This window comes from Pempheris klunzingeri, chromosome 13 (genome assembly GCF_042242105.1).
Source record: "Pempheris klunzingeri isolate RE-2024b chromosome 13, fPemKlu1.hap1, whole genome shotgun sequence".
Lineage (NCBI taxonomy): Eukaryota > Metazoa > Chordata > Actinopteri > Acropomatiformes > Pempheridae > Pempheris > Pempheris klunzingeri.
Genome location: NC_092024.1, coordinates 13813242 through 13841114, shown reverse-complemented (window position 1 = coordinate 13841114; position 27873 = coordinate 13813242). Strand labels below are relative to the sequence as shown.

Genomic DNA, 27873 nt, shown 5'->3' with positions numbered 1-27873 from the left:
CGGATGTGCCGGTCTGATCTAGCCGAGTGCTTTTATTTTCAGCCCACACACACAAACATCCGTCTTTCTCCCGGGTTTTACCTGCTGCCTTAACACATTGGAACCGCATCCATATGCTTGTAGATTAGATGTGGGAAAAACCAAATCAGCGCTGCTCGTTAACGTAAAACACAACGGTCCCCGGTGAGGGTAACGGCCGGAAAAGACGCGCGGTCCCCGGCTACAGGATAACAGAGCTGTCGGTGGATTCTGGACGCTTCAAGGAGAAAGTTTACTCTCGGTGTTTACTGCTGTTGGCCCCTTTTTTTGGACGCTATCCGTCGACAATGCCGGCGTCTCAATAGCTGAGGTGGAGGTCGACGATGGCCGCAGACGTGGATAAAACAACCCCCGAAGATGGGAGCAAAAATCCGCCGAAGAATGAGCATCAGAGTCCGGGCTCTGGGTCCAGGATCTCCACGGGGCTCTGGACTCTGCTTGTAGTCTGTGCTGTCCCTCTTCTCGCCTTTGGGATCAAGTATTACCAAGATGCCCTGCTCATCAAACGTCATGTAAGATCCACATCTACTCATCTAGTAACGTTAGACACAATCATCATCATCATTTAGCAGTGAGCTTGATTTAATGGTCTTTTTTTTTAAATCTTGAAAACAACTTAAGGAAATAAACATGTATTTGCTCGTGTCATACTCAGGGAATTATACTTTACTTGGAAACTCTGCATTGACCTTCTGTCACATTTTATGATAATTACTGTGACATGACTGAAGGGAGATTGTTGTTAGGTTTCAATACTGCTCTCCCAAAAAGGTGTGTCCACAGAGGGGATTTAATTGTCAGATATCAGTCACCACAAAACCCCCACATCTGCAGTTTTTCCACCCCGTGGTGTTTTATTAGGGGGTGTGGGTCTTTATCACAGCTGGTTAAACTCAGCCTCCTGTTTTAACCCACACTTGTTTGGCCACAGAGGCTCTCCAAGTTGTTCCTGTACCTCCCTCCCCCTTCTCCCTCCATTGTGCCTGAGCTAGTGGGCACGCATCTGTCTGAGGAGACGGTCTGACTGAAACACATGCTAGGAATCTGTGGCCTCTGGGCTGATCTGTATTCAGACAGGAGGTCAGACAGGCTGAATGAGTGCTCCGACACCAGGAACAAAAACTATAGTAACATGCATATATGTTATAAGAATTCCTTCATGTGAGGCAAGAGAGTCCCATTTTCTTATACATTTGTGTTTTGCTGTGATGCTCCCTGCCCCAGTTTTGATGCTGCATTGAAAATCCCCGGAGCATGACAAATGACAATAAGGATCAGTCTAACGCATGTGTTCCTCCAATAGGAAGAGAGTGTTCGGACTCTGGGTGCCGAGGGGCTTTTTCTCTTCTCCTCCTTAGACACAGATCACGACCTTTATCTCAGTCCAGAGGAATTTAAACCCATCGCAGAGAAACTCACAGGTACATCACGTTATCTCTCACTACCTTCTCGTCTCACTAACAAGCCCTCAGTCTCCCCGGTCACATATAACCTCATACTGACTGTGATACCTGTGGCCTCCTCACAGGGATTACACCCCCAGTGGATTTTGAGGAGGAAGTTATCCATGATCCCAGTGGCGAGACCGTGACCTTGGAGGCCAAAATGCAGCCTCTGCTCCAGGACTCCATGACGAAAAGCAAAGATGGTTTCCTCGGGGTAAGGCCAGATCAAACTATAATAGATTATCTATAGTAGATCATGCCTGTAGTTTTCTCCATATTTACTGTAACACTCTTCACAACTACACAGATGCAGGTCGGTTCTTTTAAACTGGTGTCTATTACATGGACACCTTTTGTTTCTTGCAGCCACGCTGTATTCACGCTGTGAATTATATTTGTGAATGAACACAGTAAAAAAAAATCCATCAGCAAATTATATCAGACGTAGCATGAAAATATGATTTCTTAGTGCAAACACAAAACCAAAACCATTCTACAAGTAGAACAAAGTATCAAAGTAGCATTTATGTGACAACATTTATATTTGCTGCCAGTTCTGACAGAACTCCTCTTCTATGTCCTGCTGCTGCTGCTGGGGTCCTTGTTCAGTAGGAGACGGCAGATCAACTAATAATCATTTAATTTCAATCTGCTCTTTCAGGTGTCTCACAGCTCTCTGAGCGGGCTGCGCTCATGGAAGAGCCCAGCAGTGCCTTCTTCTTCTTTCTCCACCAGCCAGTTCAGGGCCTTCCTGCCCCCAAAGAACAAGGTCGAAGTGGGAGACACGTGGTGGGTGATTCCCAGCGAGCTCAACATCTTCACTGGGTACCTGCCTAACAATCGTTACCACCCTCCCCCACCAAAGGGCAAAGAGGTATCCTAAAATCTCACCACCCTTCAGTGTCAAATGGGGTTGATAATCGTTCTGTATGTTAATAGCTTTTCCCCTCCTGCTGCAGGTTCTCATCCACTCCTTGTTGAGCATGTTCCACCCTCGCCCCTTCATCAAGTCACGTTTCGCTCCTCAGGGCGCAGTCGCCTGCATTCGTGCCAGCAATGACTTTTATTATGACATTGTCTTCAGGTAAGGGGCTAAGTTCTTTTAGCTCATTAACTGCAATATTCAGCGTACTTTACTTTAGTGCTGACTAATATCCAGAAGGTATTGTGAATTTTAATGGTAACAACCTCCCTGGCAGTGGTTTCAGATTAAAACCAGCATGCTGACACTGATCCACCTCAGTGAGTCTACTCTACGTTTTTGTCAAAGTTAGATTATCATTTTGTGCTAATGCAGTTGAAAATACTGTAGGTCCTCACACAAATGTGAGAGTTCAGAGTTGGCTGCTGAAGAGCAATCTTTTTAACCGCCAGTGCATTTCCTGTTTATTTATTCTTTGCCGTCAGGTTTAACTTTCAGACATTTTGTTCTGACATCAGTACTTTTAGCAGCAGCCTCAAAGTTTAATATGAAATTAGGTATACACAATTTTAAAGTATACACATTTTTAAAAGGGTCCACTGAGGCTTTCCTGTTACTTGCTGACAAACTCGACTATTTGTTCTGTTCAACCTCTGCAGAATTCATGCAGAATTTCAACTCAATGATGTTCCAGACTTTCCCTTCTGGTTCACCCCGGGGCAGTTCACTGGCAACATTGTCCTCTCTAAAGATGCATCTCATGTCCGCCACTTTCACCTCTACGTCCCCAACGACAGGTAAGTCGTCTAAACACGTCGTCACCTTTGTGCACACAGTCACGGTCAGTATGTCATTGTCAGCTACTGAAGCTCCATTGTGGTGTGTCCGGCTGTGTCCCAGGTCCCTGAATGTGGACATGGAGTGGCTGTACGGGGCCAGTGAGAGCAGCAACATGGAAGTGGACATCGGATACCTGCCACAGGTACAGCTGCAGTTCTGCACTGAAAGAACGAGTGTCTGTCTCTTATTCAATTTATGTGATATCCCAACAGCTCCTGTTCTCATCTTAGTGTAGCCACATGATAGCAGGTATTGGTCATTAAGGCATATAAGCCAAATTAAACTCATTCAGTCCATTAACTCTCCAACCGGGTGTCTTGTTTCCTGTCACTGTGTGCACTAACGTTGGAGTGCAGCTAGTATTGATGTAATTTCTGCCTTTTTTGTTTTCAGTTATTCAACCTGCTGAGCCAAATTTAAGCTTTGGGCTCATTCCATTTTGACTGAGGATTTTTGTTGTTCATTGAGCCATTTTCACTTAAAAGCTTTGTTACAAGATTTAACAGATTACTTATTCACTGATTTTTCCAGAAATATGTTCAAGCTGTTTTCTGAGGAAACAAACGTTTGTGAAATTATTTTATGATCTTGGAATATGTTGTGTTTTTTTTTTATATATGAGAAATTTGTGTAACAATTTATTTTTGTGTCTACAGTTAGAGCTCCAGTCCACAGGCCCATCCACTCCCTCCATCATCATGGATGAGGGGGGCAACGTCATTGACAGCCGAGATGGCAGCGGCGAGCCGATTCAGTTCGTTTTTGAGGACATCCACTGGACCTCAGAGATCAGTCGGCGAGAAGCCGCTCGACGCCTGGATGTCACCCTCTACCCCTTCAAGAAGGTAAACATCCACAGAGCGTTTATTCAACACACAGTTTGCTCAAATAGCGGTTTCATTTTTCTCATTGTGCTCTTCCCAAGGTGTCCTACCTGCCTTTTTCAGAGGCATTTGAGCGAGCTGAAGCAGAAAATAAATTGGTGCATTCCATTCTGCTTTGGGGAGCATTAGACGATCAGTCCTGCTGAGGTAAGATCATTAACATGCGGGTGATTTCACAGCTTCACAGTTATCGAGATCTGAGAAAAGATTTAAATCACAAGGCTACATCAACAAAGAGATAAAAACAGGTTTTATATAAGAGAAGCTGCAAAAGTTCAGTTTCTCAGCTAGGCTACTTTAGTCTTCAGTTAATAGAAACATCTTACTGTTGCCTACAGGCATCTTAAATCAATTTAGTGCTTGAAGTAAACCATTTTTAACAGCTCTGTCTCCCCTCGGTCACTCCTCTGTAGGTTCGGGGCGAACTCTCCGGGAGACAGTCCTGGAAAGTTCGCCCGTCCTGGCCCTGCTCAACCAGAGCTTCATAAGCAGCTGGTCTCTGGTCAGAGAACTGGAGAACATGCAGGTGAGCAGGCAGGACGACGCAACAACACCCCCCACAACACAAGAAATCACGCCAGTCTTCAGGAGACTGAACAAATGCTTTTTACTCCAGTTCCAAATGCTCTGTTTCTTCTCTGAAACAGGATGATGAGAAGAATGGAGTGTTGAGTGAAAAGGCCCGATTACACCTGGAGAAGTACAGCTTCCCTGTGGAGATGATGGTGGCACTGCCCAATGGAACCATTGTAAATATTTTACTCTTACAGCCTATAATTTATGAAACATCCAGGACTCAACAAATCAACCAGTTATCAGCAAATCAAGTATAGAAGCAGTCCTGTTAATAACAGTATTAAAGCAGTTAATCTAAGTACAGTAAAAAAACAAAATTAGATTAGATTGGATTAGCATTCACCAGTATTTCATGCAGTTCTAATCCCACTGTCATGACATGATATTTATTGTTGTTCATAATCTTGCATCTATTTCATTTTTATGGAAAAAAAGTCAGGCTAAAGGCTTTCGTCTACCTTCTGTGTATGGCCTTAGGTTCACCACATCAATGCTAACTTCTTCCTGGACCAGACGGCCATGAAACCGGAGGAGGAAGGAGCGACTTTCAGCTTCTCCGGTGGGTTTGAGGACCCGTCCACATCCACTTACATCAGCTTCCTCAAGGAGGGGTTGGAAAAAGCCAAGGAGTACCTGGCACAGTAGTGTGTGTGTGTGTCTGTGTGTGTGTGTGTGTGTGTGTGTGTGTGTGAGATAGAGCCTGGGAGACGAAAGTGGAGGAAATGATAGTCATCCCTCTGGGTAATGATCCAAGATAAGGAAACTCCTCCAACAATTATGTAGAGAAGCTTTCATCAGTGTCGGCAGCTGAAAAACGTTGTTGCCTTCTATCCTCTTTGTTACTATTTATTTGGGCACGTCTCTTGGTCAGAAAGTTTTATATACAGTATTTGTATTGTGAGAAACGGTTCATATAAATAGCCTACAGGGATATAGCACTTCTCAAACCCAATCATACTGTTAGTCAGTGCAGTTTATTTTAACCAGATACAAAGGCCTTGCACACTGAGAAGCAACAGATATGTAAACACATTTAGATCTCCGCCCTCTGCTCCTAGCTGCTGATTAATGTTGATATAACATGTAGACAGAAGCTGCTTCTACGACAAATCATAAGTGCATCATAACGCACAGAAAACATCCTATATTACTTCCTTTATATCCTAGTGTTGCATGTGCAATATTTAATGACTTGGTGAGTTTTCGTGCTGCTGAGCGTCCCCAGGGACGGAGCTGGTGCAGCTGTTGCCTTCAGATATGTCTCAGCAGTTTGTGAAGGCTTTGCCTGAAAGCTCTTTCTGGGCCGGGCGGCGTCTGATGTTATTGCTGAGGCTGCTGGAGGGAACACCCATCTCTGACTCTGGGGACAAAAGCAGTAGGAAAAACTAAACTGGACTGTGGCACATAGAAGGATTAATTCAGTTGTTTTTATGTATTATGAGTTTAAAGTCAGATGTTGAATATTTTGCAGATTTTCTGTTTTGTGGATGATATGACCACACCAAAGAACATGTGTTTTGGATGTGTAGTGTAACCAAACAGCTGTTGAGCAAAAATACATCCAGTCGTTTGCTTGCCATTTGGCTCATATTTATGTATTTCAGTGGAACCAAATGTTTGTAAAATTGTTTGATTCTTGACATGATTCCGTGTACTGATGTTATCCTCTTTTAGGCTCCAACCACTGTAATGCATTTGCTTGTGTCTTCAGCTAGACAAGAGGAAATCCTTGATGTTTTTCATTATTTTCCAGTCACAGAGGTCTTGGCCTTTGTTTTGTTTTGTTTTCTAGTGTAAAACAGATGAACACAGGAATCGAGAACATACATTTTCAACAATAACAGTGAAGTTTGATAAATAAGGATATTATTAAGATGTAATGTGATTTTATAGGTCAGGCAAAGTCAACTCTGTGTGAAACATCTGACTGCTTGGAGCCTTTAGGGGGAAAACACTGTTATTCTTTAACCTATGAGTGCCATTTTTTCCACAAAAGTGAAATAAAACTTCTTTTTTTTACAAAATGGATTGTTTGTTGTTTTTGGAAACATCTTGCACAGTTTGTCAGTCATACAAATGTCTTCAGAGTTTAAATTGTCACTTTGTGCTGATTTTTATTGACTAATCTACAAGTTATACAAAGTAGACCAGGCTTTCGGAGAGAGAACATGTCACAGATACAGTTGAATTGAGACAAAATTGCATTAATTTGAAGCAATTCTCAAGCTTTTTCTCTCATGTTCAGAAACCACAGTGGTGTATGAGTCAGCGCTCGATATGAAAAGAGTTCAGATCGTCATTAATGATGCTCTAAGATCCTTACAGATGTTCTTCAGTTGAGAAGCTTCTCTCAAAGTGGAGCGTGATTACATGATTGTTTTCAGTGCTTATTTCTGCTGTTTGTGACACTGATTGATGAAAATCCATAAAAATGATTGGTGTCTGATGAAGGGAACATGTATTTGTGTGACTGTGCAGAAGCAGTTTGGTTTCCAATAGAGAACTCCACTCATAAGGAGGCTAAAATGTGTCTAAAACTTCCAGGATTGACTCCACAGTTATATGAAAGTGGGGACATGCATTACCTCTTAAGACAGGTGTACCATCACGTTGGCATCATTAACGATGAGATATGTAGCTATTGATTCACATTAAAAGCAAAGTGCAGTCTCTGAGACTTGTAATATACTCCATTTAAAAATGGTGATTCAGAGCATCCAGTTCAGCTCCACTCGCATCAGAAACTTGGTCTAGTTGCCAAACCCACAGGAATGAGCCAACTGTGAGACAGTCCACCATTAAACCCACTCTGGGACAGCGAGCTGTTTCAGCAAGCTCATTTCTGTTCACTGAAATTAAAAATCCACAGTACTCAGTCACATGGATAAATCCAGCAGTTCATGGTTGTTTAGGTTTACACGAATGTAACCATGAAATGAAGGTGCGGCTGCATTTGTTTTTGCTCAGTGATAAATGCTGTCTTGATAAAGCTGATCGGCAGGGACGAGTCAAAGAGGAAATGTCTTCAGCTGAACGTCCACACCTCCAGCTCCATGATTCGGAAGTCGTCACTTTCTGAGAGGCAACAGTTATTGAAGGTGTAGCAGGGGCTGCTGCGACCCAGGTACAGATTCTCATCCACCCACAGACCAAAGTGACCACTACAGGAAGAAGAGACAAAGAGTAGTAAAGAGTTTCCAAATAGTTTCCAGAGAGTACAGAGTACATAAAATTGAATTCAAGAGAGGAAGTAGTGTAAAAATATTACCTGCCTCCACCAATGGCAAAAGAGTCTAAGTCTCCTTTAATGAAAAAGGAGTTCTCTCCAGTCCATCTGAAGCACTGCAGAGAAAAGGCAGAAGCATTCACCACAGAACTGTTTTGTGCTTCACAAACAGAAAACTTACTACATTTTTAGCTCTGGCCCTTGTGATGTAATTGAAGCAATGTCTTTCTGTCAATTTGACCTTGGACAAAATGCAAAATTTGGTATGTTAAACGGATATTTTATCAACTGGCTGTTGTTACTGTCAGGAGGCGTACCTTGAAGCGAGGATGCAACATGAAGAGGAACGTTTCTCCAGTGCCGTAGAACGTCTCGCTGGGCCTCAGAGGGTGAGAAAGGAAGGCCCCGAATATCTGATGAAGGTAAGCCACAAGAGACAGCAACAATCACAAACAAACGACATCACAACAGCTATAATTGACTTTAGAGATGACATACAGTGCGTCTTACCTCATCAAGTGCGTCCTTGATGACAATAAGCACAGGGGAGTCTGTGGTACTGAGCTTTCTATAGAGGGATTTGAGGCTGGCGCCGTGACGGGACATACTGTACGCCAGCTGCCACATGTGGCCAACTGTCCTTGGGGGAAGCTCCTTACATAGCTGCGACAAAGATGAAAGGAGGGGAGAAACATTTAACAAAGGGAAGGAGGGAAGCAGCATAAACGTGAACAGATGCTGGCACATAAATGCTGGTCACACAGGTAGCATCTGTGTGTGAGTTAGGAAAGGTATTTTAGAGGCTTTTGATCTACACAGCAAACAGCCTACTCTTCCTCTCTGGCCCCGAAGACACCCTCACCAGCTCTTCTGAACTGTGTACCGTAACTGATTATTAAATAGAGATGCACTTATCTCTAAAATAAATCAAGCTGCACCACACAAACTAGTTCTTACTTAGAGATCAGTTGTTAAATATCTACTCCACAGGTGTAGTTTACTATTGAATAGCTGACTGAACTGACTAAACTAGCTCGCTAATGTATAAGCTGTTAGACTAAATGGACTAAATATTTACTTCTACCTCTAAACTGCATAAATACAATTATTTTTGAAACACACTTTTCCCTTGTGTGCACACATAAATAAAACTGTCATACTTACATTCAAGTGTAATGGCCCCCTAAAACTGTTTTATATTTACATTAAAGCTGGTGATGTTACAGTGACTTCCTCTTTACAGAGTTGATAACTTTTGATTGGACAGCAGTACGGATGTTTCCTAGCAACTGATTCATACATTACTAACGTCTCAAAGTCCAATCAAAATCGCAGTTAGTCAAAAATACTGTCAATATGATTTTTGAATTGACCATTCATATTTTTTATTGTTAAAAGTAAGAAACAGGTGAAGTTTTAATGGTTCAAACTGGAGATGTGTGTGAAGAGTGTGTTATTCTGTCACCCACCTCTCTGACATGTGAATCTTCTAAAATGTGGCTGTTCTCTACAATATTTTGGAGTCCTTCAGGGTCCCTGTCGGCAATCAGGGTCGGCTTGTCCCCACTCTCTTCCATCAACACCATCTGCAAAAAAACACTGATGCGTTAAAAACAAAACTAAACACACTGAACTCATTTCATCTTTATGCACAGTTGTTTCCGTCTTGTTGGTCCTGTGAAGACTGAAACAAGCTCACTCACCTCCCAGTCGTCCCCTGAGCTGCGGTGCCTCTGAAACACCCCTTCCTCCTCCTTGTCCTCCTCCTCTTCCTCTTTGTCCTCAATGAGCACAAACTCCTCTTCGTCGCGGCCCCCCTCCCCCTCCTCTTCTCCTCCCTCAAGTATACACAAGTCTGGCCGGCAGTGTGTAAGGTAGGCAAACAGCTCGTCGGAGCTGCAGGGGGAGCAGAAAGCAGTCGCTCAGACATGCTGAAAATGAGGCTTTACCAGGAGGAGACACTTTTAATTAATAACTCGTGCTTTTAATGAGCTTTAATGAGTGAGTCAGCTTTAACTGATGAGTGTTGTTCTCAGCAGCTTTTGTAGAGGAAAGTTTAGAACGGCAGAAAAGTGCACAGTTATCTTCCTGTTAATTGAGATATTTTATTGGAGTTCTCTAACCTCATGAGGTAGGGTTAAATATTATATCGAAGAAGCATTCAGATCATTCACTTTGTATAAAAGTAGCAATGCCACACTATAAAAAGCCTGCATTGAAATTTTAACATGTGAGCAGTAATTCATTGTTGTAGCTGGTGAAGCTAATTTAACTGCTTCAAACTAATTTAATGGGGTAGTTTAATTCAGATTACAATGTTCTTGGTCTAGAAAGTAACTAGTGACTGTAGCTGTGAATTAAATTCTACTACTTAAAAGCACAATATTTCCATTGAAATTTAATGGAATAGAAGAATGCCATGAATACCATACCATAAACACTCAATGCTCAAGTCTACAGTACTCAAATAATTGTTTTTAGTTACCTCTCAACACTGTTAAATAGTTACTGTTTAGGGGCCATACTGGCCCTCTCACCTTTGTACTTTCACTGTAGTCAAATCAATGTTTATGTTTTGATAACGAGAGTTTAGTGGACAGTGTAAATATTCAACTGAAGTCACCAGTCTGACCTTCACAAGCAGACGGAAAATGTTAATATTCATATTAACTTTTAACAGAAGACATGAACTCCAAACTGGATGTGTGGGGTTTGCATGAAGTATTTAGAGGGTAGCGACAGTCAAATGAAGGATGCTACTGAGTTGCATTATGGGAAATGCAGTATCCAGTGTTTTTGGAGCTTGACCCATACTGTGGACTAAAATCGACATCTAAGCTTGTGACGGGTCTAGAAAACTGGGGCACACACTCAAGGAAGGAAGGACTCAAATTTAAAGACCAGGTTCTAGGAAATACTGTATATCATTATTAGTTCAACTGCTTCTTCAGTGATAGAAATACCAACTACAAAACTTTACAGATTCTGATATGAAATAACATCACTAAATAAATAGTATTTGTTACTATGAATAGCCGAAAGCCAAAGGAAACCGAAACCGGAAAGTGTTTTTAACCCAGATCTTTGCTCCCGTTTTATTTTCAGTAACAGTGCTATGAAGGACAACCTGATAGATGTAGAAACGCCGATCTAACCATCTCACTGCAGCTGCAGCAGAGGGTTTGGTGTCTAATTTCTGCCTCTTTCAGTGTCGTATACACAGTCCGACATTTGAGTTGAGTTGAAGTAGTTCTACATTTTGCACAAAAGCTAGGTTACTACTTTTACTACGTTAAGAGTATTTCTTCCACTACTGCTTATACTACAATTAAAAGTACCAGAATTATTGCTCTCACTTTCATTTGTTATTTACTTAAATAATTAGAACACTTACATGTGGGTTTGCATGTGTTTAGTAAACCATACCCCTGACACAAGAAAACTAAATATTCTGCTAGCTGGACTGAATTTGTACAATTCCTCGGACTAATCAAAATTAACTTGTCTGAGAGTTTACGAGAACACCAGATCATCCTTCAGCCTGTTACACTGAGAAAAACCTGTCCAGAGGTGTCGAAAATACACACTGGTTTATGTTCCACATCGGTGCATTGTGATGTGCATGCCTCTGCCATTAGTTACTGTACCTTTCTTGTGAAAGGGTGAACCAGGCATCCCTTCTTGGTGAAGCTTTGGCCGACCCCAGCTGAAGGCCTCCTACACCCTTTTTCTTCCCTGCAGATGGCTGAACCCGCAGCCGCACAAACATCAGACTCCCAGGACTTCTTGCTGAGGGCTTCCGAGACACTGGACGCAAGCAGAGAGCAAGAACGGGCCAAAGGTAAAGAAAATGAAACCAACAGAATAAATTATCTTTCAGACAGATCAGAACTCACATTCGTACCTGCAGTCTGACTCTTCACAGAGGACCTGTCTGTTTCATCGGTGTGCAGCAGCTCCGTCTTCACTTTACTCACCGCCTCCTGACCTCCACAGCAGAAGGTGGCAGCACTGCTCAGAACAGCCACTCCCAGGACCCCTACAGACGCCTCTGACAGCACCTCCAGCGAGCTGCTGTCAAACTCCCCCTCAGCCTCCGCCATGTCTCTGCTCTCTGCCTCCTCTACCTCCTCCTCCTCCTCCTCGTCCTCCTCCTCCCCAGAAACCTCTTTGGTCAGGCTCAGAGCCAGACTGGACAAATCTGAAGGAGCCACAGACACCAGAGCAGGGACTGACTCCACTTTTTGGTTTGGGAGGCTGCCTGCGCGCCTTTTGGTGGTTTTCAACTTCTGGAAAATTTTCTTTCCTTTTCTCCTGGTAAAAAATGAATAAAAACATACTTGCATTAGCTTCATGTAGTCTGAGTCTGTGTGTGTGTGTGTGTGTGTGTTGTTTAGGAACGGTGAATCATTGCTGACCTCTGCTGGGACGTGTTGAAGTGAACATGTGAAATGTCAGAGAAGAAGGAGACAGACGCCAGACTGTCGACAGAGCACGACAGGAGGTATTCCTCGCAGCCATGTTCCCTCACCAGAGGATGTGTCTTACATGGGTCAAAGAAGATCTTATTAGACGTCACCAGCAGGATCCCTGAGACCACACCCTAACACAGACAGAGAAAAGGCTGATGTTGGCCCAGAAATACCTGCCGGTGTAGAAAACTGAGATCTGACAGAGGTGCTGTTCACACCCACCTTACGGTCTGTTATGTAGCGACAAAACAGTTTGAGGTACTGCATGGCCTCTGGTCCGTCCCCCTGACAGCACTCTGGTGGCAGAGCCAATAAGCAGAGCTGTCCGTCAGGCATCGGCACCGCCTCCACATCCTGTCAGCATCACATAATGTGTCAGCATTACCGACAAAATGCGCCTTATGCTAAAATAAGAACCAAAATGTTTAACTGACAACTATTTTGATAATTGATTAAGCGTTCAAATATTTAAAGCAAATGTAATGGTTCTAGCTTTGAAAAAGAAAATATTTGCTGGTTTCCTTAGTTATTTATCATAATAAATTAACAATATTTGGGTTACAGTCTGGAATGCTGACAAGTTAAGCTGGGCTTTGGCAAACTGTGGTGGATATTTTTACTATTTTCTGGTGTTTTTCAGACCAAGTGATTAATGGATAAATCAAGAACATGATCAGAAAAATCTTTCATGTGATTCTTTTGTCTATAAAAAGTTCTGTGTGATGGAAACACCTTTGTCTCCATTCCTAAAGAGCTCCATAATTCAATGCGCACACACAGACTACATGAGAAACTAAAGTGTCCAATTTTCATGCTCGCTCTCTACATAATTCTCCCCCAGCAATATGGTTTTTTAATGTCTTGATGTCTTGATTACCGTGTCTTGTTTTGTTGCTTGTTTCCAGAGCAACATGTTCTGTTCATCTGATCTATTATGAAACCTCCTCAGCTCATTTTTCTTCAGCTAGTGACTGTCTAACATCTGGGAGAAATGCATGGTGATCCCTTTAACATGAAAAGTCATACATGTGTTTAAATGGAAAGAATCATTGTGTTACTACTTTCCTTTCACGCACTTCATCCTGCTAAGGTACTCAGATCCTTTACTTAGTAAAGTAAATGCACCTATACTAAAAGTCTGAAATACTCCATTACAAGTAAAAATCCTGATTTCAAAATCCTAAAAGGATTAGCAGAAAAATTTACCTTAAGTATAAACGTAAAAGGACTTGTTATTTGGTTTGACTGGTATGTTCTTAACATTATTGTTAACACTGATGCATCAGTGTGTAAGCAGTTATTTAAAGTAAGATTGTTTATTATTATTTTGTTAGTTGGATCCCAACCTAAGGATTCATTCATTCAACCTAAAGAGTCATAAGAGAAGAGGATGAGGGGTCACCAGATAATTAAAGGGGCAGAAAAGAAGAAAAAAACTCTTCTGCTACACATATTTGATCTAATCTTTGACTTTGTTGTGAAACGTTTTAACAGTTATTTACATGAAAACATCTGAGATGTTTAAAGGGAAACAGGTGACAACTCTCTGTGGCAAAAGTCAAAAGTCTAGTCTAGTCTTTTATTGTTACGTATTTTATCGTGTGTTTTTTATGTCAAATCTTCCAAAATCCTAAAATGCCGATATGAAAAGTTATTACAGCGGTCTAACAAATGTAGTGTAGTAAAGTACAATATTTCCTTCTTAAATGCAGCATAAAGTATAATAAACTGGAAATACCTATGTACCTCAAAACTGTACTTAAGTCCAGTACTTTAGTTAAATGTCCACGACTGCTCTTCACTTTACTTCAACTTTAGGATAATGCAAAATAAGTGATTTCCAAATTGCAGAACTTATTTTTCCTACTTACCAGTAGTTTGTCATATTCTGCCTCTGGTGACGGGGACTGAGGTTGAGCGGCAAGCGTCTCCAAAGAGTCTTGATCTGCCTCCACCTCTCCCTTCGGCTTGGGATCAGAGTCTGAGTCCAGTTCTGGTTGAGGTGATCCTTGGCTAGTGGTTTTACCCTTTGGAACGACCAGCTGCTGCAGAATGGAAGCCATGGTAAGAATAGCTCTGACACTGAAATAGATACAACCCAGTGACAGGACTGACTACTTCCTGTTTCTACAGGCCTGCATTTCCTCATTTCTCCTTGTTTGTAGTCAAATCTTAGCTTCAGGTGACACATGACGGTTGTGGCTAAGAAGCACATATTTACAGCTACAATGCACTTTAATTTATCACATTACAGTGACTAGAGAGTACATACAGTACATTATCTGTCTGAGTTTGTTCACAGCGATAGGTTGAGGTATTTATTGCCTGAATGGGTTTACGATAAAGAAACACACATCCTGCCTGAAGCAGAATGCTTGCAGCTGAAGACTGAGAGTGGAAAGTTTTGCCTGTAAAATCAGTCAACAATAGCAGACAAAGATTTCCATCCCTTCACTCACATACTTAATAAGTGTGTCGCATGTCAGACACCGTCATGTGCTTACATTTCACTCTTACCTCTCTGTGGATGAGTGCAGCAGATGAGGAGGGTAAATGTGAAGAGGCATGGTGATTCATCTTGCCCTCTCCTGCTGAGGATGTACTGTTAGTGTTGAACTGAGATGAGATGCTGAACACTGTGTCCCCAGGGAGACCCTGCAACAAAAAGAAAAAAAACATTTTCAGTAGAAGCTCAAATCTGATCACAAACAAGATCACAAGAAGTGAAGTTAAGTTAAGTTAAGACAATGGAGTTTATTTTGGAGTGAACAGCATATTCTGCTTAGAAATTGCGGTTTATCAGTTTGCACCCTTTGGAAAATATCTTTCAGTTCTACACCAATGAGTAAACTCCTGCACAGCATTTTTTACAATATTAAATGTAATATGAAAGAGCTCTACTAACTGCTAGTTTAATATAATTACCGCTGACACCCACTGACATTTCTTGTGCACATCTCACTGTGTGCTCCCTACATCAGTAAGCCAATCAGATCAGATTGGATGAGAACCTGTGAATAAAACATATTATCGTTTCATCCAGTTGCAGAGTTGAAAGTGTATCTGTGACAGATGGATCCATTGACCTAAATTAGATTACTAGCAGCTGACAGATTATGTGACCACAGACCACATGTGTGCTTTTGTGTGGGTGTGTATGGATGTGTATAAGTGCGCTTGTCTAGGCATAAACTATGTCTATATGTTTTTATATATATATATATATATATATATATATATATATATATATATATATATATATGCAACGCAAACACAAGCCAGGAGTATAAAAAGGAAGTTGTGCATATAAAATCCCCCCTTTTAATCTCAATATTCACTCTGAAAGGCATTTCTAATATTTAATCTACCGTTCTAATACAAACCGCAAAAGGTTAATGGCTTAATAAGGATGATATGGTAAGTTTCCACGCAAATGTCAAGCAAATCAGAGTAGAGCACTTCGTAATGAGCACTAACACCCTTTCCAGATTCATGATAAAAAAGAGACTATCACAGGCAGACTGAATAGTCAACAGTTTCTTTCCTTTTTTTCCGCCATTCATACTTCATCTCAGCAGCTGAGAAATACCTTCGAACAAACATCTGAATGCACATTCCTGCGGCTGTAGTTGTTGTAGAAGCTCTGAAACAGGCTCTGCTTTCCCATGGCATTGAAGAACGGCTCTGACAGCTCTGACACTCAGCTCATCTGAACCTTTGACACTCTTTATCTAACTCTCTCAAGACCATAAATTGTGAAACCGATTAAACAGCACCAACGTGTTCGCTCTAGCAGTCCTAATCAGGTAACACATAGCTGCGGCAATAAATCCCGGATCTGTCCATCACGTCCCAACTTCCCAGTTTTTCTCTTTCCACAGCTGAGTTCCTCGATGCACACAACAAGTACAACAAAGTCTGAAAAGGCAATAAACTAAAGCATGAGACTCGCCCTGCTGCTTGCACTGTCATCTGACGGTCCACTCATGCACTCTTGCTTCACTGCGGTATTGTTTATATCCCATGACGTTCCTGTGAAGAAAAAAAACAAACATTTCTGTCACACATCCTGAGCACAGCACAAGTATGAGGAAGCAAAGCCACACCACTATTTCCTAACAGGATTATGCTACAGCTCATTTGCTTTGCGTTCCTCTCTATATGAAAATAACTTTATGCAAAAACAGAATTGCCAGCAGGCCCTGTGTGAGAATTATAAAATGTAAATTCAAGCTGGAACCACTTTGCCTCTACTTGATGCAAACTGCCTGCTCCCCGCGTGGGGATATGAAACACTGCAGGAGCACCTTGCAGGTAGTACTGCCGCAGTTTGGGGTTTCTAATGTGGGGGATGTGGTTGAGAGGTCGACCCACGATGGGTTGCTGCTGACACTGGCTGCTGGCCGCAGGCTCCTGCATCACGCGGGCCTGAGGCTGAGTCTCCCAGGGCCGCTTGGCGAACTGCGGAGGCTGAGAGACGCCAGGAGGGAGCTTGGATCCCAGCCTGAGGGAGAGAGAGCAGAAAAATCAGAAAAAACCAATTACCATTATGGTGTATTTACGTAGGTTACACATCTGCCCACACATATTTATCTGAACACATCATATATCTGAATGTATTATGAAAACGCTGAAGGCATGTCACGACTAACTGCATGCGCTTCTAGTGTTTAAAGGTACGATTTCACCTTCAAACAGAATTTACATTTGGGTTCCAACTATTATTCTAAATAAAGATTAGACTCTTGATAAGATCATTAACCCTTTAACCTTCTGCTCTACCATATGGTCGAGGAGGTTGAAGGGTTAAATAAAAAAAAGTACAATACTCTTGGGAAAAAGGAGCCAGTTGGCACTTTTCTTGATCAAATGACTCTCTACTGATACCTGATTGTCAATGTAGTTCACATAAATTTTCTGTCAATCGACTAATCCATTAAGCTAATTCAGACTGATTCATGATTATAATGATTTTGAATGCAAACAAAAATAAAAACAAAACAAATGGCTGACCAAAGCAGGAAATCAGACAATGAAGACCTGCTGTCCTGATACAGGCCTCAGTTGCTTTCTCCTCATCTGTTGAATCCACACTCAGAAATGCAGGCGTCACATTTGACCTGGTACTATCTATTGAAAAGCATGTGAAGTGTTTTGTTTTTTCCTGTTTCTACCGGCTGGCGATTCAGATTTGCTCACTCTCAAGTTGACACAGAAATGATTATCCATGCTTTTGTTTCAACCCGTCTAGCCTGTCGGTGTCCCCTCTTCACCTGTCTTATCTCGATTTCTTTATACCGGCCCTAATTTAATTAACTTTAATTATAACTTTCCATCTAAATGTTTTTATATTTTAATGTAGAACACAGCCATAAAACCATAAATCACCCTTTTGTCCCATTAAATACACTATATTACTTCACTAGACTTATATAGTAATTGTATTGTTGCCTTTATTCGCTGCCTGTAAAGCAGTAGAAACACACTGCTCCCTTTGTTTAGCAGTCAAAAACCCAAAGATATTCAATTCAGTATCAAATAAGATGGAGAAAAGCTGCAAATCCATTTCAGTGGCTAAATCACTCTATATAACAAAACAACAACATAATAATCTAAGATCAAAGGTCCCCTTACTGGCTTTCGACCACATCTCCCAGTCTTCATTCAGACTCTTTAAGCTTAGATTGTTTCTGTACATATGCTGATGTTTAAGGTCAAGATTGAATGTCCGTGCAGCAGTCAAAAACTATTTTTTCCTTTAATGGCAGGGTTGCAAAGATTCACTGTTTACAGTATTTTAAGTGTGAGTAACTGTATCGAGCAGCGTTCACAGTCCAATCAGAGTTATTTATAGGGGAGTGGGAGTTGCCTGTGATGCGTCGGGATGCAAGCTCAGGCTAAGATGCCGTAGCTGTCGACCAAAAAATGTTCTCTGATGGAGTCCCTCAGTGACAGAGGATGCAAACAGCGGAAGAAAATGTGCAACAAAAAGCATTCCCCTTTGTATTGTAGTGAGGCATGACATGTCACCCTACTTATGAAATTAACAGAGAATTATGAAAGACTGAATTGTGACGTGCTTAAATCTGAGAAGCAAATGCCAGCCAAACATGTCACATGTCTGCTTAGAGCTTTCCCCTTTGTTTCCTCTCCAGTAATCCATGTGTTTAGAGGCCTGACCTGGTCTTGACGTTGCCAAAGTAGCTGGTCCTGGTCTTGTCCCTCTGGGGCTCGTGGTCCATGGCTCCTATAGTCTCCGGCCTCCTCACAGACTGAGCCATTTCCTGTTTTTTTCTTTTTCTTTTTTACTCTGATGCTGGCAGCGGTGGTAGTTGCAGAGAGATGCAGGGCTCAACTGGCATCCCTCCTCCTCCGTTTATTCCCCATGCCTACCTTTTGTCCCAGTTACAGCTACACCTACATGAGACAATAAGTCATAAAATGTGGGCTGATTTTACAAACATCTTGACAGAGGGAGAGAGAAGGAGGTAAAAGTCATACCTGCAGGCACATGACCCCATAAGGAAGTGAGTCAGACATTTAACAAAATAAAGGAGCCAGGTTTCCAATTCAATTAAACTGTCAATCAATCCATATAATTAGTGTGTGGGAATGTGCTTGCAATCAATGAGTCTGAGCTCCTGGTACATGGCTGCAGAATGAGGTTCACTTTACACTTATGAATAGTTTAACCTTAAACATTTCTATAATGATGTGAAGCAAGTTATTGTTGCATATCAATATAATGGATCAAATATTGTATTGCCTTTCTCTTACTGATGCACTGATGTGTTTAGACATGACTACTATGGACTATGTTCATATGATGCCATGGAAATGCATCTGGCCACATCCCGGAAAAAAAGCCTAATTTTGGCAGCTCATGACACATCCCTTGGGTGGTGACTTGTCTGTCATGTCTGAATTAACAGATACAACAGGGTTAGTGTAGCGTTGTTCTGCATCCCTCACTCTCTCATATGATGTAAAAAAAAAAGTGATCACAATTTGCTTCCTGTATATGCTACAGGGCAATAATTCCCGTGGAGGAAGTAAGCATTTCAGACGACAGAACATAATGATCGAGACTGCTGCTATGGCAGAAAAAAAAATATTACATCAGCAGCTCCTCAGCAGAGATGAGGGAGTTATGGGAGCATCAGGTAAACTGAGCAGTATCTTTACTGACCTGCGTCTTGCCTAGGGATGGAGATGGGTGGCGGTCATATGAGCGCGTCCTCATATTGCAGTGTTGTGATATCACTGCAGACAACAGTAACAAGTTCAATATTCAAGCTCCGCCCAGCGCTTAAAGCGCCATCGCGCCGATTGTCAAGATAGTTCCTCACCGACGGCAGACTACAGCGAAACCGGAAGTAGGTGGGAGTGAATCATCTTGTCTTCAGACATCTTGTCTGTGAGACTGATGTAAAGAAAACATGTCAAGTTTCTCCTCAGAGATCATTGAAAATATCTGCGGAATCCAAAGTCCCCTTTCTCTTTTGTTTATTTATTTTAAGTTATTAATTTATTATCGTATTACTTCTATGTTGTTTACTTAAGTTATTTGTTCAAGTTCCTATAGTATCTCTTTCTCATTCAATGCACCTTGCTCGCCTTTATATTTATAAATTAATATTTTTGCAATTAAAAGTTGCCTAATTTTTCTCCTGCATCACACAGATGCAGCAGGATTTAATCCCATTTAACAGCCTCTTTCCAATCACATTGCTTATTTCTTTTGGACCATCAGAGAGCCCCTTTCTTTCGGTTAATCAGAGTGCTTCTGTCTTTCTCTTGGCCACCAATGCTTAGTGCCAGATAAAAATGTCTTGCTACGTACAATATTTAATAGTTAAGCTGAAGACTTATCTCTTGTATTCTTCTAAATCAGAGCGACCCTCTATTAGACCTCTGGTGTAATCATGGTATGCGGAAGTGTGTCATGGAGCCACCAATAGTTCCTCACAGGATTTGATACAGGAAGTTCACGGGGCTCCAGCCAATCAAATCACATCAAAGGGAGGCCCGTGTTTCCGGCCTAATGAACGACAACACAACTCTGAAAGACGAAGAGGAGAAGCTGCCTCTCGCTAACAATTGAACGGGTTAGCTTCCCTATATGCCCACATAATCTACCGTGAGTTGCGCTCTTGCAGCGTTGAATGTATGTTGTAAAGATGTGTGAAAGTCACCGTAAAATGGCGCTGTTGGTGTCACAGTCGAGGGTCAGCCAGAGGGTCGTTGTTGGTGCTGCTAAAGCTAACTGGCGGTATGTGTGTGTGTTTGGTACATACAGCAGCCGGGCTATCAGCAGAAGCTAATCACTAATGCACTACAGCTTTCTGTCCGTCTGGCGTTCATCGGGCTGTTTCATCAACGGTGATGTTTGTCAGGCCGTCCGGCGCTTTCACTCAACAATGTTGGCTGCTTTGAATTGAAGATGTAACGATGCGTTAGCTAGCTTAGGTTGTGTTAGCACTGCTGCTACATATGTTGATCTGGTCACGACGAGATGATAAAGTTGTATCAACATTAGCAAGCGTTAAGTCGCAAAAGCTAACTACAGTCCGTTTATAATTTATTAAATATTAAATTGTTCAGTGCTGATAACTAACTCATCATAAGAAATTTGGACCTTTTCATCTGTTCATATTTTATGTGTGGCAGGATGCTGTGAAGCTCACCCGTCTTTCGTGTGTCTTACATCTCTATTACAGTGACATGACTTAATAGATAAAGGTTATATTGTACATTTTCAGCAGTGCCAACAGCTTTAATGTTAAATAATCACCTAATAATACAAAGCATCATAATATGATTTATAATGATACAAAATAGCGAGACATTTTTAATACAAATTTAGAAGGTGTAACCACCGCATCCACTTCATTTGACATATTACTATAATAAAAGTGACTTGCCTAGTTAATTATCTATTACAATTATGATTATTTCACCTTGTGCCATTTAGCTTAACATTTCTAAACTGTGTTTTTCCTGTTGGTGGGTTAAATGATGCAGTGTTCTCCTCCTGCTTGTTTCTCTCAACAGATGCTCTAACTAATCACTAATTTATATCCCAAAAGTTGGCAGACGTACTGACATGGCATCCGTTTACTGAACTGCTGTGTCTTCAGCCACTGCTAGCACCAAACATCGGTGTGCACCTTCCCAGCGAATGAGACTGACCCACAGGCACCATGGAAACAGAAACAGTAAGTTTGTCTACTATCTATTATGGACATCTTTACTTAACACTGTTCAATTAACACCACTTCTCTCTCACATGATTGTGCAGGAAAGCAAATTATAGGCTAAATACTGATATTCGAATATTGTACTTTGTGCAGAGACATTGTTGTATAATATGTGCTTTTCAGGACGTTATTCCTATCTGGCAGAATAAGCCTCATGGATCCACCCGTAGTGTTGTGAGAAGAATAGGCTCCACACTTCCACTCAAACCCCCACAAAGGGCATGCTTCCAGGTAAATCTCAGGTCCCATAAGTCCTGCACGATAGCTTTTTATCCATTAATGATATTTGCTTATTGTTACAATAGAAATGCTTGTGTATAAGATTAACTTGTGTCCTTGCGCTTTAGGAACTACCAGGCCTGCCCAGTATTCGGCCTATGGATGGTCCTATGGTCCCTACCTTGGCCGACATAGCCTGGATTGTTGCAGATGAAGAGGAGACATATGCTAGAGTGCGGTAAGCATCACCATAAGTCCCTAAGGTTATGGAGTAATGCCAAGTTCACTAACTCACTGCATCATTGCATTAATCGCACCACAGGGCTGTATTGTCTTATTTTTGCTGAATCTGCGTCAGAGAGCTGTGGATTCATTCAGCTGTCTATGCTGCTTTTTGCAGCCTTAGGTAGTGGGAAAAACTGAACATAAATGATCATTACTTTCCTGAGGACTAGATGGAGGGAAAGAGAAACATCAGATGACTTGCAGCCTACTTCAAAAGCTGGACTAATCCTATGAGGTAATAAAAGTTAGAGTTCACTAACACTGCCCACCCACTGTTCGGTTTTCAGGAGTGACTCTCGTCCTCTGAAACACGAATGGCGGCCCACACCTCTCCTGGTGCTGCACAGGAACTCATCCGTGCCCAACTTCCGCCGTGAGGGAAAGAGGATGGAGGGGCTAAGAAAGCCCGGGGTGACGGCGCTGAACCGTACTACTGCCCTACAGGACGAGCTCAGCAGACTCCGTGCACAGATCGCCAAGATTGTGGCAAGTGATTCTGGTAGGTAACCAAAGCAAGAATTGCAGTGCACACATTTTAAACATGTCCACTCTAGATTTGAATGAAGGACTGGTGAGAACTGGTAACATGATAACCTCCTCATTGATACTTTAGACTTCAGAAGGCTGCTTCAGTTCAAATTTAAAATTGCTTTATTGAGCCTGTGTTTCACCACGGAGTTACTACCTTCATGTGACTGTGATCCTTCTGTTGCCAAGTTGGCTGCCCTGATTTTCCTAAAGCTCTTTGGTACTAAGATGTCTTGGCATCAGTTTGTAGGTCAGTGGTAAAAGATAATCTCTCCTGCACAGTGGCGGTTGGGTGTCACTTCATGAAAGTTTAACTGGGTTGTAATGATAGAAACTGCCATGTATTCGTTTGTATTGTGTTCTCACTGTCAGACTGAATTGCTATTGTCAAGCTGGCCAGTAAGGTTTGTGTAGTGAGTTGATCTGTGAACAGGGGAAGGACCTTGTGTAGACCAGGACTTCATGCCAAGTGACAGTGTTGTGTGCTTTCTGTGCAGTGATGCAGTTAAGCTGTGAGGGAGGTAATGTGATCCTAGAATCGTGTGGGCTTTCAGGGGAGGTAATGGTGTACAAGAATGAATGCTTGTCTCATGAATTATTTTCATTGTGTGTGATAGTATAGATTCTCCCTACTTAACGTGTGATGAGAGCTACTGAAATCAGCAGTAGCATACCTATACACAAGCTCCTGAATCACGTTGGAAATGACAGATAAAAATAGAAATGGCGTTCGGGCTCTTGCCGTTTTCAGTGGACCTGTCTCTCCCTCTCAGCACTGCCCAACTCAGTCTACATTAAACAACAATCACAGAGCCGCTCATTTCTCCGTGCTGCTGCTCCTCTTTCTTTTAGGATCCAACCCCCTGACCCCTGACCTGCTCTCTCCTGACGACACAAGCATGAGCTTCTCCATGGCGCCTTTCGAGACGGTGCCCTACCAGCCGGCTGCCACAGCTGGTGCTTCGTTTGTCATCAGTGATGTCACGGAGGAGGAGGAAGAGGAGGAGGAGGAAGAGGAAGATGAGAAAGATGTGGTGTCTGTGGTGTCAGAGCTTGTCCCTGACCCTCTGCCGCCTGTTTCCATGACGGCATCAGCAACCTTTGACCTGGACAGACCCAGCATGGACTTCCGGGAGGCAGAGGAGGATACAGTGTCGCTATCGAAGTCCACCAGCTTTGCTGATGTTATGGACATCCTGAAGGACATGAACCGCATGAAGATGAGCAAAGACAGGTTAGAGTTCTCAATGGGCCAAAGCCCTTTATGAGTTTTCTTTTTCGTTGTGTGTTAGTCGAATAATTTCCACATTGCATCTCCTGTCTCCAGGAGTCTTGTCATTGTGACCAGAGATTCCAGGAAGTCACTGTCCCTGACTAAGATACAGTCCAGTACATAAACCCCTGTAAAACTGTAAATTGTTTGTTTTTTCACTTTTCAATAACTGAGATATGTAAAGGCTGAAACCCACTGGAGGCGCCTGAGTCGCGTTCCGGCTGCGCTGCAGGTGCCAGAACTCATCGTGCCCACTCTAGTCAATGCTTTAAAACCCACCCATCTCTCTACTAAAGATACGCGCCAGTTCTATTTCCAACGCTCGCCGCGGCCCGACTGCATCAACCAGCACAGAGGCGTAGTCAGACAAACAAACAGCAGAGACAATCCAGTCAGTTTTCTAAATAAAAGCCCTCATGCAGACTTTCAATCATATATTCCACCTCTACATCAATATTATTTTACAATCGGTGGCACCAGGCCAGACATTAAGCAGCCAGAAGGTTTTTTAACACCATGTTCGATGGGCTTAACGTGAGATGTGAGAGGATCGTTTGTGCTGACTTCACCCCATATCATTGTTGCCCTGATTTTCCACACAGCGACAGCTTTTCAGGATAGCAGACAAAAGCTCCAGATCGACCGGCTGTCCCGTGTGAATGTGGATCATTAATGTAAACAGTTTCAAAGACGTGATCAGAAAGCGATCATGTGATCCAAAGTCTCAGTCTACTTCCTGCAGCTTATGTGTCTCCATATTGTGGTGTTCAGAGGATGAGACACTGAAGGACCAGCGTTACAACCACTGTTGGAAATAAACTAGCTTGGTAAGGTGCTGCAACAAATTGAAAACAAAGGCTCTGATTGTGTCCTTGTTGCTATGGTCACTCCAGCCAGCTCCAGCCAGCTCCAGCCAGCACATTAATTTAGACAGTGAAGAGACAGTTTCACCAGAACTACTTAATAGGTGTCCATTATCACTTTTAAACATCCAGACATCCAGCAGAATCAAGTATTCACCCAGACCACATGGTATAAAACATGTTAAAACAGCTGGTTGTACAGCCTCTCGTTGATGAAATATTTTAACCTTTGCGTGGGTGTCGTTGCAGGTACAACAGAGGCTGTACGTCCCTCAGAGAGGAGGACTCAGCCTCTCTGATTTCAGAAGCTCTGAGGAAAAAGTTTGTCCTGAAGGATGAAGATACTGCTGCTGTGAAACAGAAGTAGCCTGATAACCTGTTTATCATCAATACCCGATCCTGCTGCTCCATGTAAGTCAGGGGAGGATAATGAATGGTAGTTTTTTTTTTTATATATATATTTTTTATTATTAACCCTTGAAAGTGTGTTTTAGTTCTATTGTTGGTTCTTAGTTGTTGTTGTTGTTGTATTTTTCTCTCTCTCGTTATTTTTAGGCCTTTGCCTGTGGAATATGTACCCATGGATCCACAACCTTGCTCCTCAGACCCAAGGCAATAGCAGTCTGCCAGAGTTAGAACAAAAAAACACTTTGTCCTAAACATTTAAAGCCAAATGTGAACTCCACAGCGTTGGTGCAGTGTGAGGGGGAACAGCCAAGTCTCAATAACAATAATCAGTTTCATATTGCATCCAGTTACTTCTAAAAAAAAATATGTACTTTTTAAATTTATTTTGAATGAGGACTCCACTGAATGACTGGCTCCACTGCTGTCAAGAAACTTGCTCTTTGTCTGGACTACTTTTGAATTTTAGATGCATCTCAGATTATGTTAAAGCTCATTTGTGGAGTAGCTGACATTCAAACAATTAGAACAAAGTTTATGGGCTTAAATTGAAGAATGTCCCTGTAAAAGGCCCTTTTATCCACCCTGCTATCAAGAGTCCCCTTTCCTTTTAAATTTTCCACAGAAGACAAGGAAATGAACATTTTTTGTTTGTTTTTCAGTTGTGTAAAAAAGTCCTCTAACATACTTGAAATTATTTCATGTACAAATGAGACGGATGTAGTGTACATGTGGAGATGTACTGTAGCTTATCACAGTGTGTGGGGGGGTAAAACAACTTCAGATCCTTGCTGTTGATGTTTGAATTGCTGCATTGAATTTGCAAATGTGCACAGCATCATATATTCTATGTTGCTTGCTTCACTGCACCTCTTATGCCTGTCCTCTTGTTTGTGATTAACATATAGAGTGATAGTCACTGAACCACAGGACGCTGATTTTGAAACCCAAACTGAAAGGAGCAACAATACGCTGCCGATATAGTTTGAAGTTTGGTGTGCATAAGTCAGAAGAATACTTCATGAAGCGTGTTATTTAAAGCTGTTTTTCATTAAAAGCAACAGATTCAAGCATGTACGGGTCTCTCAGATACAAACTTCCCAGTGTGTAGAATGTGTTAACTGGTAGATGAAACCACCATTATGATTTTTGTTAATGATGCAACATTAAAAGTGGTGATTTCAGTTTGGGCAGAGACAACAGATTTATGTGTAAGATGGCTTTTATATCATTCTGTATGCAGAGTTTTGAGGGAGAAAAAAAAAAATAGAGTGAAATGCTTGTGTGAGTCATGATGACGATAAATATTATTGTTGACGCCTTACCACAGATCTATCGCCTGTTCCAATGCCTGATTTAATTCCCATGTTCGTTCAAGTGCCATGGGTTTGTTCTGCCTGCCCTTTCCTGAATGTGCCCTCCATCCTCATGGTCATTAAGATTCCCATCCAATTTTCATCTCACAAACAAATACCGTTAGGAACCCGTTGTGTGTGTGTGTGTGTGTGTTACTGCTGAATATTTGTTTTAAAAATAACTCCTCCCAAGAAAAGACTTGCTGATATGTCACTTTTACGTCCACACATCACTCCTACTCTGTTTTTCATCCGTCATGTTTATGCCTACATGACTGGGAATCCTTAAGTATAGTTTTGCAGTGTGAAAAGTTACTGCTAAGCAATTTGTGTGGATTGAACAAGAAAGTGCCCATCCGAGTGTCAGTGGAGCTAAAGTATGTTTTGTCTTGCTACACTTGGCCCTCACCCTGTCTTCAGTCATCTTCTCAATAGTTAATTTCCTCATTGGTCAAAGTGATGATGTACGAACCAGCTAGCTGAGGAAAAACTACTATATGCAAGTCTAAATATATTCATTGTATGTGTGTACTTGAGTGAGATGCTGAACCTTGCAGGAGTTGAGGGGAGAATTTAGTTGATGTGAATTTTCTTTTTTTTCTTCTTTCTTGTCTGGTTTAAGGGTTTCCCACCATTGTGACTGTGTGTAGGAATAAGCCCTCTGCCACCAACTGTATGTTTGTCTTTTGTTATGTTAGGACTTGTAAATAAAGATTGGCTGATGTTTTGAAACTGACTGTTTAGTCTGTGGGAACAGTTTTTGACATTGCAGTGACAATTATCCCCACAGGGGGGCAGTGATGTACAGAATACTGAGCAACATGATGTTCACCATAAAAACCTTCAGTCTATGTTTAAAACTCTGAAATGAATCACAAGTTTAATACAGATTAATATACAGATGCATTGATTCCACCAGTTGAAAGTAAGTTTCGTGTCAGTGGCTGGGATTAACAGGAGTTATTGAGAAAGCAAGATGGGAATATAAGCTTACTTTTACATTTAGTGTCAGATTAATCAGTAGTGAAAGAAGTGTTTAGATATTTTAAGTAAAAAATGAAGGTTATTTTATTGTCCTACATGAGACAATTGTATTGGATTGAGGAAATTACTGCATCAAAACCAAACATCACTATAAAACACATTAAAGAAAAACGTGCAAACACTAGACTAGAGATAAAAACGATGAAATACTTAAACCTTTGTAGAAAGCCAGCCTAGTTGTTTCCCCCTGTTTTCAGTCTTTAAGCTAAGCGAAGCCAAGCCAAGCTAAGCAGCTTC

The 27873-nt window shown here is 41.8% G+C and overlaps 3 protein-coding genes across 8 annotated transcripts; 2 read left to right on the top strand and 1 right to left on the bottom strand.

Moving 5' to 3' along the window:
* Positions 1-184: 184 nt before the first annotated feature.
* Positions 185-6696, top strand: selenon (selenoprotein N). Its single transcript, XM_070842138.1, has 12 exons — positions 185-551; positions 1343-1460; positions 1568-1698; positions 2146-2358; positions 2444-2568; positions 3066-3203; positions 3307-3388; positions 3903-4091; positions 4172-4277; positions 4544-4656; positions 4778-4879; positions 5184-6696. Exons 1-12 carry the CDS (start codon positions 363-365, stop codon positions 5349-5351), a joined length of 1674 nt encoding a protein of 557 aa, XP_070698239.1. The 5' UTR covers positions 185-362; the 3' UTR covers positions 5352-6696.
* Positions 6697-6815: 119 nt separating this feature from the next.
* LOC139212480 (oxidation resistance protein 1) lies at positions 6816-19667 on the bottom strand. 2 transcript variants are annotated; one of them, XM_070843025.1, is made up of 16 exons: positions 19594-19667; positions 18585-18821; positions 16712-16908; positions 16357-16436; positions 14922-15059; positions 14276-14449; positions 12627-12758; positions 12351-12535; positions 11837-12246; positions 11580-11739; positions 9636-9828; positions 9402-9518; positions 8443-8595; positions 8250-8345; positions 7975-8048; positions 6816-7867 (listed from the first exon to the last, which is right to left on the bottom strand). In XM_070843025.1, the coding sequence occupies exons 2-16, from the start codon at positions 18683-18685 to the stop codon at positions 7732-7734; spliced, it is 2346 nt and encodes a 781-aa protein (XP_070699126.1). In that variant the 5' UTR covers positions 18686-18821; positions 19594-19667; the 3' UTR covers positions 6816-7731. The 2 variants fall into 2 exon arrangements, with proteins under 2 accessions (XP_070699126.1, XP_070699127.1); XM_070843026.1 differs by lacking the exons at positions 16357-16436; positions 16712-16908; positions 18585-18821; positions 19594-19667 and adding an exon at positions 15330-15412.
* Positions 19668-20431: 764 nt separating this feature from the next.
* mtfr1l (mitochondrial fission regulator 1-like) lies at positions 20432-27328 on the top strand. 5 transcript variants are annotated; one of them, XM_070842687.1, is made up of 8 exons: positions 20432-20544; positions 21459-21622; positions 21788-21895; positions 22012-22121; positions 22456-22667; positions 23549-23930; positions 25082-25243; positions 25388-27328. In XM_070842687.1, the coding sequence occupies exons 2-7, from the start codon at positions 21608-21610 to the stop codon at positions 25197-25199; spliced, it is 945 nt and encodes a 314-aa protein (XP_070698788.1). In that variant the 5' UTR covers positions 20432-20544; positions 21459-21607; the 3' UTR covers positions 25200-25243; positions 25388-27328. The 5 variants fall into 5 exon arrangements, with proteins under 5 accessions (XP_070698788.1, XP_070698785.1, XP_070698789.1 ...); XM_070842684.1 differs by having other exon boundaries at positions 21758-21895; XM_070842688.1 differs by having other exon boundaries at positions 20450-20544; positions 21494-21622; positions 21809-21895.
* Positions 27329-27873: the final 545 nt, after the last annotated feature.